Source organism: Pelodiscus sinensis, chromosome 5, assembly GCF_052426305.1.
Source record: "Pelodiscus sinensis isolate ZL-2025 chromosome 5, ASM5242630v1, whole genome shotgun sequence".
Taxonomy (NCBI): Eukaryota; Metazoa; Chordata; order Testudines; family Trionychidae; genus Pelodiscus; species Pelodiscus sinensis.
The window spans coordinates 47,857,931-47,873,733 of NC_143056.1; the positions used below are offsets into that span (position 1 = coordinate 47,857,931).

Genomic DNA, 15,803 nt, shown 5'->3' on the forward strand with positions numbered 1-15,803 from the left:
TCAACTAAAGCATTTAAGGATGACTCAAATTTGAAATACCAACTAATTGGGAGTTCAACATTGCTATGTTCCTAGGAACTCAAAAGTGGTAGTATATTATTTGTTTGTACTATGCCAATTGTGTGCTAGTTGTTTAGAGTAAATATTTATTGTAAAGGTAATCCAATAGCAGAGAAGTTGCACTTTTAGAATGTTCTTCCTTTCATTTTCTCTAGACATGTACAAACTTGCTTGCAAGTCCTTGCTACTTTTCAGCAGAGGGCACTATAACTTAATTTCCTTGCACACTTTCCATATCTGGGTATTGAATTCAACTTAACTGATTGTTTTTATAGAGTCTCAGTTTTCAATCGTGAGAATTTTTTTCTTGTTCTCTTGTCTATGTTGTCAAATTCAGTTAGTATGTACTAAAACTACATTTTCAGCTACTTTCATATCATTTTGTAAACATTAAATAGAAGCTTGAATTTTGCCTATTTTTGGTATGCAGTAGACTTTGTTAAATTCTTTGAATAGTGAACACCTGAGTGATGCTGTTCAGTTATTCCAATTTCAGACTTTGCATTTGTGAAGACTTGTGTAAATAAAACTTCTCAAATGCTATTTAGATGTTTTAAACATTGCAGTATTTATGCTTTCTATTGCACTTCTAAGATAAAGATAAGTATCAGTAATTACTGCCAACAGAGCAAAATGCACTCAACATTTTGTGAAATATGAGCATTACATAATTTTCACAGAAATTCATAATAGTTTATGCATATTACCTTTGTTTTGCCAAAGCATTCCAGAAATGTTGTGCCATAAACTGTTTTGTATACATTAAGCAATATTTGTTGCATTGTATAAAAATTACTGTTTCATTTATAGTATAAAAGGAAATGGTTCTGTGTACTCCAGTTTATACAGTCAGATGAACATAGGGTTGCCAGGTGTCCAGTATTCAACCGGACAGTCTGGTTTTTGGTCCCTCTGCCCAGTAAAAAAAAATTCAGAAAATACTGGACATGTGCAATGTCTGGTATTTTCTGGTTTTCCGACTGGGTGCCTGACGGAAGCCTGGTGGGGGAAGTGGCTGGGAAGCGGGGCGCAATCAGCACAGGGAGCCTCTGGTTATATCTGACGTAGGAGTGACGCCTTGGGGAGGAGGAGCAGCCCTGTCCATGCTCCTGAGCACTGTTCAAGCGCATTGTGAAGCAGCAGCTGGACTCCTCTTGTTTTACCAGGACCGTGCATGGGACGGGCAGCGCCCTGGGATCTGCATGTGCTGGCTCAGTCCTGCTCCCTGCTTGCCGATTCTTTTCTCCTCCTCCCCCTGGCTTTGCCCCCAGCCAGCCCCACTTCCCTCTACCCCCTCCCAGCCAGCCCTGCTTCCTGCCAGCCGGTTCTCCTCCTCCTGATCTCCCCCAGCCAACCCCCCTGACCCTGACCTGATTTTCCCCCCCTCCCTCCTCCTCCCGGCTGGTCCCTTCCCCCCCATCGCTCCCAACAAGTGCGTCCAGTATCTTTTCTGAAGCTACCTGGTAACCCTAGATGAACATTGGGTTATATTTTTTTAAGTTTGCATGTAAAAAGGCAAGAAAGGAAATAGGCAGTCCAGTAGACTTCTTAAAAATCCAAAGAAACCCATGCTTTCTAGTAATAGGTAGTCTACATGAATGATTATAAACTAATTCTGAGACTAGGGGCCTGCAGAAAACTCAGTTGTGACTTGCATATTCAGGACTATTCAGCCCCTGTGGTGCAAGCTAGGACTGAAGTAAGACTGCTCTGGCACACTTCCTCCACTCTGTCCTCCCCATGCTCTTTTCCCCTTATACCACTAGGAAGGGGCTAGTGCGGGGGAGAGCAAAAGCCTCTCAGCAGGCCGGATCCAGCCTGCCTAAGTCTTTGATCTGGCCCATGAGACAGTTCCAGGCCCTGCCCCCTAGCACGGTACCTGGGAGCCAGAGATGCAGGAGCCCTTTTAATTCTTCTATTTAAAGGGCTTGCATCTTCCCCGCACCTTGCCTAGCAGCCCTGGGGAAGGCATGAGCTCTTTTAATAGAAGCAGTTCAAAAGGGTTCGCATGTCTCTGGCTCCCTAGCAACACGCTAGCATTACCGGAGCTATGAGCCCTGTTAACTGCTTCTATTTAAAGGGCTCCTGCCTTCCCCGCACCTGTTAGACAAAGTGTGGCCTGGCAGCCACTGGGAACACAAGAGCCCTTTAAATAGAAACAGTTAAAAGGGCTCGTAGCTCCAGCACCGCTAGCACATTGCTGGAGAAGCCTTTTCAACGGCTTCTGTTTAAAGGGCTCATACCTAGGGTTGCCAGGTGTCCGGTATTCTATTGGACAGTCCAGTATTTGCATTCTTTGTCCAGTAAAAAAAAATCAGAATGCTGGACATGTGCAATGTCCGGTATTTTCTGATTTTTCCGGCTGCGCACCAGATAGAAGTCTGGCGTGGGTGGGAGGAGCAGCTGGAAGGCGAGGCCACAATCAGCGCTGGGAGCCTGTGATTGCGCAGAAGCCTGGTGGTGGGCGGGGGGAGTGGCTGGGATCGCTGTTCTGCATGGGCGCTTCAGAAGTTTAGCCCCAGAATGAGGGGGCCTACTATCCCGCATTCTTTTTTTTTTTTTCCCTCGACCAAAACACGCAAGCCCTTTAAACAGAAGCAATTGAAATGGCTCGCAGCTCTGGGTTCCACTGTCCCGTTGCGTGGGAGCTACCTGGGAGGCGCGAGCACTTTCAACTGCTTCTGTTCAAAGGGCTTGGGCCTGCCAGGCAACAGGTTAGCAGCAGGGGTCAGGAGCTGCGAGCTGTGTTAAGTGAATTCTAAGACTCCACCCCAGACAACTCTGGGAGGAGGCCTGTCCCCAACACCCTCCCATCTGCTCCAAGTCCCTTCCATTGGCCAGAAGTGAGGGGGGAGGGACCCCAGGCCAAGCAAAGCTCCTGATAGGGTAGTTCTCAACCCTGCCTCTTCTGCCTGAGGCCCAACCCCCTCTAGGCTAGCTCATGGCCACTTCCAAAATTTGTGAAGTGGCCCCTCCTTCCAAAATGATTGCCCACCCCTAGGCTAGTGGTACCATAAAGAGCTGCCCTATGCAGGAAGAATTCTCTACCAGCTATCTTCAGCAGGTTTAATGCTATTTAATACTTCAGGGCTGTGTCTAGACTGGCAAGTTTTTCTGGAAAATCAGCCGCTTTTCCAGAAAAACTTGCCAGCTGTCTACACTGGCCACTTGAATTTCCGGAAAAGCACTGACTATCTTATGTAAGATTGTCAGTGCTTTTCCGGAAATACTATGCTGCTCCCGTTCGGGCAAAAGGGCCAATGTAGACAGCACAGTACTGTTTTCCGCAAAAAAGCCCCGATCATGAAAATGGCGCTCGGGGCTTTTTTGCAGAAAAGCGTGTCTAGATTGGCCACGGACGCTTTTCCACAAAAAGTGGCAGGATGCTTTTCCGCAAAAGCAATCTAGACACGCTTTTCCGAAAATGCTTTTAACGGAAAACTTTCCGTTAAAAGCATTTTCGGAAAATCATGCCAGTGTAGACGTAGCCTAGGAATATCAGAAAGTGAACTTAATGGACCAGTGAATCTAGCCCAGAGTGTGGCTTCAAAAAAATCTTAGGCCAGCTTGGCTAATTATGAAATTTTTGCTATAAATTAATATATTTATTGTTAAGAGTGGAAAATCTTTGGTAAAAAGGAATAGAAGTTCTATTTTTCTCCAGTACTTTCAGCAAGATGAATCATAGAATTGATAAGTTTAACTTGCCTGTTTCCCCTGCTTAGTTTCCCTGAAACTTTTCATATGCACATATTTTTTTTCATATTCAATCTGAGATTTTTATTTTCTGTTTTGCTACTGTTAAAGATTGCTATATAGAAATTGCCTGGACTTTGATCCATGTTGTCAAATGATCCTGTGCCATTCTTAGTTTAACCTGCAGCTGTATACTCTGTTAGGCAATTTGGGTGATTAGATTTTTTTTTTTTTTTTTGTGCACACATTTATTGCTGTGTTTTACTTCATCAGAGTACTATTCTGCCGAAATATAAAAAAAACTGTTGCAATTTTGGTAGTTGGACTGCTTGTCATACAAAAGTTTCTACTTCATCAGCAGCTAGAGATCTATTTTCAATAGTTTTAAGAATCACCGGTAATCATCTAAATCAGTGGACTCATGGTCTATATGAAAGCTGTGGTGAGAAAATGGGTTAAGTTTTTTTTTAAATTATACAATGTTGATTCTTTTTGTAACTGTGAGATTATTTTACTTCACATTTAGAACTAACGTGCCAGGAACTCCATATTTTCCTGGGTTTTTTAGGTGTCCCCTAATCTGATAAAGCTCATTCTTTGTTTAAAGAGCTAGGTAATAAAAGTACAAAATAAGTATTTAAATCTCCATGTTGCTTTCCCAAACTTTAATTTTAAATACAGTGTTCTTTGTCTTACAGTGAAAACTCATATGCAACAAGGCTTAATCTCTGTTGCTGCTCGCACTGTGATAACACATCTGGTGAACCACTTAGGCCACTATCCAATGAGTGGAGGTCCTGCTATGCTAACCAGTCAAGTTTGCGAGAACAATGACAATCCTTACAGTGAAAGTCCTGAACTCTCTCCTGAACTTTTTGAGAGCCCAAATCTCCAGTTCTTTGTGTTAAACAACACTACTTTAGTCTCTTGTATCCAAATCCAAGCAGAAGAGAATATGCCTGGAGGAGGGTTGTCTGCTGGACTTGCATCTGCTAATTCAAATGTCAGAATTATAGTGCGTGATCTGTCTGGTAAATACTCATGGGATTCCGCCATTTTGTATGGGCCATCATCTTTATGTGGACTATCAGAACATACTCCTTTGGCACTTTTTGTATCTCAGCAAGAAAAACTGGAAGATGCCCCATCATCTGAGCTTGTAGAGGATGTATCTGTAAGGGATGGAATTGCACTTCAGGTAAAAAGGAAATTTAGAGAAACTGTGCCAACTTGGGATACAATTAGGGATGAAGAAGATGCTCTTGATGAGCTGTTACAGTATTTAGGTGTCACTAGTCCTGAATGCTTACAGAGAACAGGAGTCTCACTTAACATACCTGCTCCTCAGCCTATCTGCATCTCAGAGAAACAGGAAAACGATGTCATCAATGCAATACTTAAACAACACACAGAAGAGAGAGAATTTGTTGAAAAATACTTTAGTGACTTAAATATGAAGGCTGTGGAACAGGATGAGCCAACTCCACAAAAGCCCCAATCAGCATTTTACTATTGCAGATTACTTCTCAGTATATTGGGGATGAATTCGTGGGATAAAAGGTAAAAACAACAAAAAATAGTATTTGGTAACAATTATGTAACACTCCCTTCATCATCTTATTTATTCTCCTAACTTTTGGCAGTAAAACTGGTTAGTTCAAGTGTGTTTTATGCCAACTTATACCAGAATTTTTGAAATGGGTGAGTGGGCTTCTAATACAGGGGAAGGAAGTTGTTTTGTTCCTCTTTTTTTTTTTTTTTTAATCCACTGTATGGAGAGACTGGAGAAAGGAGAGAAGAACCTGCAGATCTTATTGCTCCCTAAGACCCATGCAACCAGGGGCATTGAAGGTACATGATGTCCTTTCCAGCTCAGTGCAGGGATACCAATGGTGAGAGGTTACCTTCTCTATCCACTCTGCTCTTCTCATCAGCTCCGTTCAGAAGCCATAGATGGGTGGAAAAAGACACTCTTGCTGCCTCCTTCTCTGCTTTCTTTCCATGCTTCTGCAAAAGTATGGGGAAGACGAGGCATCGTTCTCTCCCAGACCCAACTATGGGATAGCAGCAAGTTTGTTGTTGCTGTGTTACTGGTAAATACCCTCTTGCCTTGCCCGAGAATAGGGTATGCACATTTTCTCTCCCTAGAGAAGTGTACAACTATAAATCTGAAAAGTGGAGATTTTTTTCCTTCGATTGCTTTTAATTTGGGTAAATCTTCAATGTTGAAAATAATAACAGGAGATAAAAAAAGTTCAGTGAGAAAGAAATGTACTTTTTGTGTTGACCGTGCCTTTCCTGAAAAATGTAGAGTTAGTGTTTCAGAATTCAAGGCTTTACTAAAGTCATGAATCTGTTGAATGAAATGCTGAACTGATAATTAGAATATGAGGATAATTAGAATACTTCCATAGAATGTAGGAAAAATGGGTAGTCTATAGGACAAGAATCAGTCTGAATCAATAAAACAGCATTACAGTCATATGAATGAAATATTGTGGTCACAAAAGTCATGGTAGCAAATGTGTTGTATCCATTTTTAGCACTTAAATGGGTCTTTAGTTTGCCAAAGCAGCCTGTTTTCCAATGGGTATTGCTCTTAACCGCATTTCAGTATATTTTATGGGAGTATTTTAAATAGGTTTAAAAATTGGATAGTGATTATTTTGCTGTAACATGACTGTTTCTTAAGTGTCACGTAAGAGTAGATGGGCTGATATATTCCACTTTTCTGTTCAAGTCAGGAATATACAATTCAGTTTTGAATATGCTCTCTGAGCTGATACATTTTAGGGAAACCCGCTGTGTTAGCCTCAAGGAGCTCCATGTATTTATTATTACAGGCAGTCCCCGAGTTACGCAGATCCAACTTACGTCGGATCCGCACTTACAAACGGGGCTTTCTCGCCCCGGAGCTCGCAGGCAGCGGAACCGCCCAGAGCGCAGCGGTCCCGCCACCTCGACCTCCGGGGCGAGAAAAGCTGCTCCGGGTGCCCCTGGTCTGCTGGGGACCATCTCCAGCAGACCAGGAACACCTGGAGCAAAGCTGGGGAAGCAGAGGGGTCCCGCGCCTCTGAGGCTTTGCTCTGGCAAAGCCGGGGAGGCGCGGGATTCCGCCGCCGCTGCGGCTTTGCTCCCGGTGTCCCTGGTCTGCTGGAGACGGTTCCCAGCAGATCAGAGGTACCGGGAGCAAAGCCGCAGCGGCGGCGGGGCCCTGCGCCTCCCCGGCTTTGCCACAGCAAAGCCTCAGAGGCGCGGGACCCCTCCGCCTCCCCGGCTTTGCTCCGGGTGTCCCTGGTCTGCTGGGGACTGTCTCCAGCAGACCAGGGACACCGGGAGCAAAGCCGCAGCGGCGGCGGGGTCCCGCGCCTCTGAGGCTTTGCCAGAGGCAAACTGAATGGAACTGAAATATGTTCTTGTATTATTTATACCTCTTATTGGACTGGCTATAAAATGTTATTAATTTTCTCTGTTTAGAAGGAGCTTTCATCTCCTGAAAAAAAATGAAAAGTTACTCCGAGAACTTAGAAATTTGGACTCAAGACAATGGTAAGTTATCTATTAGGTAATTAGGCAGTTTTTAATTAATGCATGCATAGTAAAATCTCTCTTATCTGGAATGCTAGGAGTATGGGGGGGTGTTGGTAAATCAAAACTACTGGTTAACTAACAGGGAGGGGTTTGGATTACAGGGAAGGTTGTGAGGGAGAAATGTGAGAGGGGCACAGGACCTGGGAGACAACTTGAGTCCACCGGTGCCAGATGGAGGGGTAAACACTCACCTCCAGCACCTCCCACAAGCAGTTCTGAATCTTAGTTGCTCCTGGCGGGGGCGTGGAACAGGCAACTATCTCAAGCAGGCATTCTGCCTCAGTCAGCAGGCGCTTCCTTCCCCCGCCCCCCCCGTAACACCCCACTCCCCACCCGCGGCTCTCATTGTCCTGGTCACCCCTCTGCCAGCAACTACAAGGGATGGAGAGCTTCTTGCAAGGGCCCCTAGAGGTGAGAACTCCCCCATCCAGCACCCTGACTTCCTTCTGCATCTCAAATTCCTGTAGGATCCACGCTCCCTCTGAGTGCTCTCCACAACCCCTCCCTTTCCCCAGCTCCCAGCTGGCCCTGCACCAACCGCACTATAAACCAGACTTTCTGTGCAGATCAGAAATACCAGTTTATTGAGCTTGCCAGTCGCTGAAATATCAGAGAAAATTATTTTACTGTAGTAATTTTATTTTTCAAAGTGAGTTTGTACAACTATTGTTTATATAGAATTGGTGATTATTTTATGTTCCAATAAGTGATTAATGTTCACTAAATTTTGGAAACACTACATGCTAAGAGTTAAGTGAAACTTAAAATTAAATTAATAGATTATCATGAAACAGAATAAACCCATCCCCCAAAACAAGTAATTTATCTATTAAATACTATTTTTACTATATTCCATGAAAATCCTTATACAAAACGTGCTATAATGCCCATTTGCTGTATATCTAATAAAAAGAATATATTCTAAAAACCACTTACAATAGCTTTGAAATTAATCTTATTGCTGGGGATCAAACCCATCAGTATTTGAGAAGGAATTAAAATCATTAGAGTTGAGACTCTACTGAAAAGCTAAGCTTTTTTTTTTTTTTTTTTTTTAAGGCTGAAATAGTGACTTACAAAGGTTTTAATCAGTGTCCATTGCAAGCCATGTTTCCAAACCAAGTTGTTAAATCTTTTACAAATGGACACCAACGTAGCATCTGGAGACATTTAAGTACATTGCATGAAGGATGTCCTATAATTAGAAAGGTCAAAAAAGAATTTGAAGAGCATTGAGCCAAATGCTCAAGTAATAACAAAACAAAATGTAATTACCTGAGAAGCAGGAAGTATGCTCAACAGTCAGTAGAGCTAAGATGACAAAGGAGCACTCAAGGATAAGGTCATTGTAGAAAAGCTAAATACAGTAAAACTCCAATAGTCCAGCATCCAATTGTACGGCACTCCTGATAGTCCGGCATCAAAATGGCAAGAGCCTAGTGAATGAGCTTCTGCAAAAAATGAGTCACAAGGCAGCAGTGGCAGCAGCTGAACTGAGCAAAATCAGATGGGACTGAGTCAGTCTGCCACTGGCATTGTGTGATGCTGGACAGTGCTTGTGCTACAATAAAAAGGGTTAAAAACATTTTATATACTGTGTGTGTGTATTCTTATAGTACCTCCTGATAGTCCGGCATATCCGATAATCTGGCACCATCTAGGTCCCAAAGGTTCCGGATTATCGGAAGTCTACTGTAAATTCTTTGCACCACTCTTTGACAGAAAATATGAGGGAAGTTTCCAAAACTGAGACATTCTTTAGGTGACAAATCAAAGGAACTGTCTCAGATTGAGGTGCCATTAGAGGAGTTTTGGATCAGATTTATTACCATTTAGTTTGTTACTCTCCAGGACCAGATAGATGGTATTCACTCGAGTTATGAAGATGCTCAAATATGAAATATCAGAACTACTAACTGTAGTTTGTAATCTCTCATTTAAATCTGCTTCTATTCCAAATGTCTGGAAGATAGCTAATATGATGCCAATTTTTTAAAGGAGCTTCAGAGGTGATCTTGGCAATTACAGGCTAGAAAGCCTGACTTCAGTACTGGGCAAACTTGTTGAAACTGTAGTAAAAAACAAAATTAGCTGAAATATAGAAGAAAGTAAATTTGGAGGGGGAGGGGGGCGCGAATCAACATGGTTTTTCTAAAAGGAAATCATGCCTCACCAATTTATTAGAATTCCTTGAGGGTGTAAACAAGCATGTGGGCAAGGGGCATTCAGTGGATACAGTGTTTTTTAGATTTTCAGAAAGCCTTTAATGAGTTCCTTCACCAAAGGCTCTTAAGCAAAGAGATCTTGGAATCATTGTGGATAGTTCTCTGAAAACATCTTCTCAATGTGAAGTGGCAGTCAAAAAAGTAAATATAACATTGAGAATCATTAAGAAAAAGATAGCTTAAAAAGTCAAAAAATATCATATTGCCTCAATATAAATTCATGGTATGCCCACATCTTGAATACCACTTGCAGATGTAGTCGCCCCATCACAAAAAGATATATTGGAATTAGAAAAAGTTGAGAAAAGGGCAACAGAAATTCTTCTTTGAGTTCTTGTTCCTGTGCATTCCAGTCAAGTGTGTGCATAATAGCTGGAGGATATTTCTCCAAGGAGCTAGCCTTAGCATCGGCCTGGGCACCCCATAGAGTCATGCTTTTATCGCACCCAATATAGAGCTCTGCAGACCTACTACCTCTTCAGTGATGCTAGTTGGAACTTCCCCTTGCTCATCTCTTGCTTTGGCAAGCAGATTAGCAGTTCTTGAACAACACTTTGTATATAAGCTTCAGGGGATAGTTGAGTTAGTCTGTTACAGAAAAAAACAACAAATGGTCTGGTAGCACTTTATAGACTATCAAAACATGTAGATGGTATCATGAGCTTTTGTGGGCACAGTCCACTTCTTCAGATGACCGGAGTTATGAGTTTGGGATGTGTATACTCAAAATAAATAGGAGGGGGGGGAGGGAGAAAAAGCATGAGTAAGTATCTGGAGAATGGGTACTTAAACCAAAGCAGATAAAAATCAACATCAATAGATAGATTTCCATGTCAGGAAGTTAACCCTAGTAGATACCTTTTAGCATTAGTGGTTCTATAAGTTTCCGTTACGGAGCTCCCTCCCCATTTTCCCTAAATTTTCTGGGGAATGCCTCATTTTCTTGGCTTCAAAACTTGCCAGTCATGTACTAAGTGCATGCCAAAAAGCAACCCTCACTCCTCTTGCTTGGGGTGTCTGGTTGAGCATCACCAGAAGGACCGTTGCAAGATTTGTTGGGAATTCCGACCAAGGACAATTAAGGAGAGAGAGTATCAATTTAAAATTCTCCTTTATGGAGGCAGCCCTTCGGGCATAATTGGACCCCAGAATTGGAAACCCAGCCCCTAGTACCTCCTCTTCCGTTAGTAGCATCTCGCCTACAATATTGAAGGATGCAGTGCTGAAGGAGGACGCAGGCAGGGAGCGTCATCAGCACATAGTCTCTTGGAGGCATTCCAGTCTTCGACATTGGTCCCAGTCCACCAGCACACAAGAAAAAAAGACAGAGGATGATCCCCTCCTCCTTTGAATAACTAGAGGCCAGATGCAAGCTTAGGGCCCTAATACTGGAACCCCTCTATATAGTATTCTGTAAGGATGAGATGTAGCTCTGACCACCTTTAGCCTTCCTCCTGATGGTGGTGTCATATTTCCACATGAGCCAGGACATCCTCCTCACAGTTTTTTACTTCACTCTAGCACCCAGAAACAGACTGCACTCCCTTAATATTAGAGGGAAATGACTTTTTTACATTGACAGAAAAAAGCAGTTCAGGAAGTCACTACAGTTGTTTGTAGCGGTAGCTGATCAAATGAAAGGCCAGCCTATATTATCTCGGTGCACCTCATTGTGGACAGTATCCTAGATCTGAGAGTGCTACAGCTTCTCAGGAGCTTTCCTGCTCAGGGTAGATAAGTCACTCACTGCACATTCCACGAGGTTACAGGCCTCACCCACTGTGTTCTTGGCTCAGGTCCCTACTCAGGAGAGCTGTAGAGTAGTGACTTGGTCCTCTATACACATCTTCAGCACGTACTATGCAAATCACCTGTCAACCTAGGGATGATGCAACATTTGAACAGTCACATAGTCAACAGTTACATAAAGTATATTCAAGTTAGGCATATTCATATTCAAAAACGTATGTTCATAAAAATATGGGAGTGCAATGTCACAGGAATCATCTTCAAAATATAAAATAATGCTCAAAACATAGATTTTTACCTTACTTCATGTCTTCAAATGTAAACTCTTACTCAGCTTTCGGAATATATTTATTGCTGCTAATTTCAGTCAACATGCCACTATGCTGAATTGGTCTTCACACGTGAAAGTTCCTGTTAATGAACTGTAAGAGAGAAGGGAAAGGAATAGAAAAGAGGATAAGAACATGAAAAGACAGAACATGGTCAAGGACCCAAAAGAGAATTTTAATTGTACTGCACTTCCATAGCTTTCAGAATCAAAAAGGCAACGATCTTTCTGTTTCTGTATTAAGACATGAAAGTGAACTCTTACTTGGTGGTAATCCAATTACAATCCTGTGGTTTTTTTCAGCCGAGAGACACACAAGATTGCAGTATTTTATGTTGCTGAGGGACAAGAAGATAAATACTCCATCCTCACGAATACTGGAGGAAGCCAGGCTTATGAGGATTTTGTAGCAGGCCTTGGTTGGGAGGTATCGGTTTTTAGTTTTATTTATATCTTGAGTTGTGTTTAAATTGTAGAAAATATAATTGTGGCTTATTGTTTGTGTCTCTATCCTTCCATCTCTATTATTTCTTATTACTTCTTACAGTTATTAAAATATGTTGTTCTGAAATTGGGATGGTACAAGGGAAATTCTGATTATATTTCTGTCAGTGGTGCTATGTAGATCAATAGTTGAGACAGCAAACCTTTACTGGCTTAGAAAGGGAAACCCATGGAAGCTTCTACAGAATCGGAGGCTGTTCAACCATGTGCAATAAAGCCATCCTGTTTCTGATATATGTACGCTAACTAAAGCATGTCTCTATTGCTATGTAGGCCTGAAAAGTGTTAAATCCATTTAAGGTTCTTCACATTGGATCACATCTGCCCTGTGACCCGGTTTGTGGGGGGGAGAGGGAGAGGGAGATCTCTTTCAATAATAGGAAGTGAGTGGTATGGCATACTCATGTAAGTACCACTGCCAGCATTAGAGGGCTAGTTAAATATAGTTTTCTTCTACTGACTCTTTCCCTAGTCCAAATTCTCTTTGCTACACTAATCGTCATCCCTTTCTGGCTGATCTGGACTGGACACCCTCTTCCCTTTCCCCATTATCAGCCATAGACCTGTCCCACGAATGTGCAGGGATCATCACTGTTTCTGGCTGTCTTAGAAGTACCACTGTAGTTTTGCTATTCTCCAGGGAGCCAATACTAGTAATTGCTTTTCTTCTTCTCAGAAGAGATGGGGAGCTACCCTATAAAGAACCAATTATGATTGATCTTGCTCTCCAGTAGGAAAGATGGGCTACTGCTGTAGTTCTGCTGGCTCCATCACAAACACAGATATTGCTGTCCCATATTTTTCCCCATTCCTGAACTCTGGGAGGTGGGGGGACTGGAGTAATTATTTGCAATGGATTATTTCTCTTAGAATTATAAATCTAAATTAAGTTCCTTTTTAAGTTCGGATTACTTTCCCTGACATCATATTAGATGTTTATCATCTTGGAAAAATTCTGGGTTTTTTTTGTTGTTGGTATAACAGCAAATACTTTATTACCTTTTGTGAGATTAGGGTTTGATTCTGCTTGATTTAACTTAATAAAATGTTGCTGCAGAATTAAAACAATACATTATAATAATACTTAATCAGGTTTACAAAATGAATTGTAAAAAATAATCTTTTCCACTAAATGTAAGACATACCATTGTATTTGCAATTTTTCAGCTATGGCTTTCAATTTCACAACTTTCCATTTTCACAAAGTGGAAATTGATATTTTTTGACTAAAAGAAAAATTCCTTGCACTTAATGGAAAATCAGTAGGCAAACCAAAATTTGCCAGCTTTAGTGAAAGCTTTTTCACAGATCATGTTATAAATTGGCATATTGCCTTTGAATTTAGATACAAATTCAAAAAGCAAGCTTTAGACATTCAAGCTATTACAGCTTATTGGTAATTAAAGCAAACTATTAAATATTAATGTTTATACACTAGAGATATTAAGTAGCGATTAAGTTACTAGTTGAGTAGTCAATGAAATTTCCATTGACTACTTGACTAGTCGATAAGCACTTCCACGTTCTGCCTTTGAAATATACAGGAGGCCCAGTAGGGACTCTTGTGAATTTCAAAGTTGGAACGCCACATGGAGCTCAGGGCCTGCAGAAAGTCCCCTGCTGACTCAGGGCTCCACACAAGCGCTTCTGCTTTGAAATGCACAAGAGTCCCTGCTGGAGACTCTTGTATATTCCAAAGCAACAGCGCTGCACTGAACCCAGGGTCAGCTGGGGACTGCCCAGATGACCCCAGGCTCCATGCGGGCACTACCGCTTTTAAGTACCCCATTATTCTCCCTTTCCCCCACTTCCGCCCCCCCTCCCCTCCCCGCTTCTATCTGATAGAGGCAGCAAGGGTGGGGGGGAAGCAACTAGTCGACTATCCTGTTGACTATCTGATGAGAATTTGCTTATCGGATAGTCGACTAGTCCTTTACATGCCTATTAAACACTGTTCCCACTCTTCAGTTTTTTTCCCCCTTTAACCTTGACCTCCTGCCAGTTTCTGTGATTGTTACTATACCCTCTTCTGCCAATATGTATAGATGTTATTTCACTGCATTTAGCTTCTTTTCTAATTCAATTCTTCTAAATAGCCAGTCTTTCCTTTAAATTAACATAATAGTTATGGTCCTATCAAATTCACAGACATGAAATACGTATCATGGACCATGAAATCTGGTCTCCCCATGTCAAATCTGGGCTTTTGTGTGCTTTTACCCTATATTGTACAGCTTTCACAGGAAAAATCCAGGCTTCTCAAATTGAGGGTCCTGACCCAAAAAGTGAGTTTCAGGAGGCTCACAAACTTATTTTAGGATGGTTGCAGTATTGCTACCTTTACTTCTGTCTTACTTTCACAACTGGATGGTCTGAGAGTGATGGCTATTGGCTGTGTTCCCAACTTTCAAGGCAGCAGCGCAGAAGTAAGGGGACCATACCATACCATGCCATCCTTACTTCTTCACTGCTGCTTGGGCCGGCTCTGCCTTCAGAGCTGGGTTTCTGGTCAGCAGTGACTGATCTTGAGCTTCCCAACTCTGACACAGTGCAGCCACCAGCAGCTATGCAGAAGCAAGGGCAGCAGTACCACAACCCCACTACAATAACTTTGCAAGTTTCCCACAACTCCTTTTTGGGACAGGACCTCTACAGTTACAATACTGTGAAAGTTCAGATTGAAATAGCTGAAATAATGAAATTTACTGTTTTAAAAATTCTGACCGTGAAATTGTCCAAAATGGACCATGAATCTCAATGGGCTTTCTTTATAGCACAAAAGGATCTGCATTGACACAGAATTATGGGGAGTTTTTAATGTGTGTCATGATGCTTGAAAAAGCTTTTTTTTTAAGTATCTTTACGACCTGATGTTACTTTTTCTCTTAATGTTACATGGATTTTGATCTAGGTAAATCTCACAAATCATTGTGGTTTTATGGGAGGATTGCAAAAAAACAAAAGCACTGGATTGACCACTCCATATTTTGCTACCTCTACAGTAGAAGTAATGTTTCATGTGTCAACAAGAATGCCTTCTGATTCAGATGACTCTTTAACAAAAAAGGTATGTTGTTTTGAATACATCTTTTTCTTTAGGTAACAATAAATCAAGGGATTTTAGGAAATCATTCCTTAAAAATAATTGGTAGTTTTTCCAAAAATAATACAATACTTGTTCCTATAATAGTTTATAGAGAATTAAAGTTTGCCGAGTTGGATGGATTGTAGTGTTGTTAAATTACTTTCTACCAAATAATTATTTTGTCACAGAAGATGTACAAATGGGACAAAAATCATCTTATTGCTACTGAGGTTACAGGAATCACGATGTAAGGAGAGGGAAAGGAATAGATTTAGTAATTTTATTTGGAAGAAAAAGCTCCAAGTCTGAATGGCATGTCTAGTGCTTTGAGATTTCTGGATGCGAACTGTTAATGTCTCAAAATAGCTGATGAATACAGTTGCAAAGATGAATGTTTTAGTTCTTCTTCAAGCCTTGTATTTAAAAATGTTCATAGAACATTTACCTTTAGAAGATCAAATCTTCAAGTATTTGACAACATTTAGTGAATTTAGTTGTATTGCTTTGGTGATGACACACATGATCAGCAGGCATCTGCTTTCTTAAATCCACCTTAAGGGGAAAA

At 41.6% G+C, this 15,803-nt stretch overlaps 1 protein-coding gene across 6 annotated transcripts in view; it reads left to right on the top strand.

Moving 5' to 3' along the window:
- Positions 1–15,803, top strand: part of RALGAPA1 (Ral GTPase activating protein catalytic subunit alpha 1) — a 236,491-nt gene that overhangs the window by 159,800 nt on the left and 60,888 nt on the right. For all 6 annotated transcript variants that reach the window (XM_014570781.4, XM_014570783.4, XM_014570782.4 and 3 more), the window contains 4 exons: positions 4,455–5,316; positions 7,234–7,305; positions 11,953–12,076; positions 15,065–15,220. In XM_014570781.4, the coding sequence (XP_014426267.3) occupies positions 4,455–5,316; positions 7,234–7,305; positions 11,953–12,076; positions 15,065–15,220 (1,214 nt within the window). The remainder of the gene's footprint in view (positions 1–4,454; positions 5,317–7,233; positions 7,306–11,952; positions 12,077–15,064; positions 15,221–15,803) is intronic.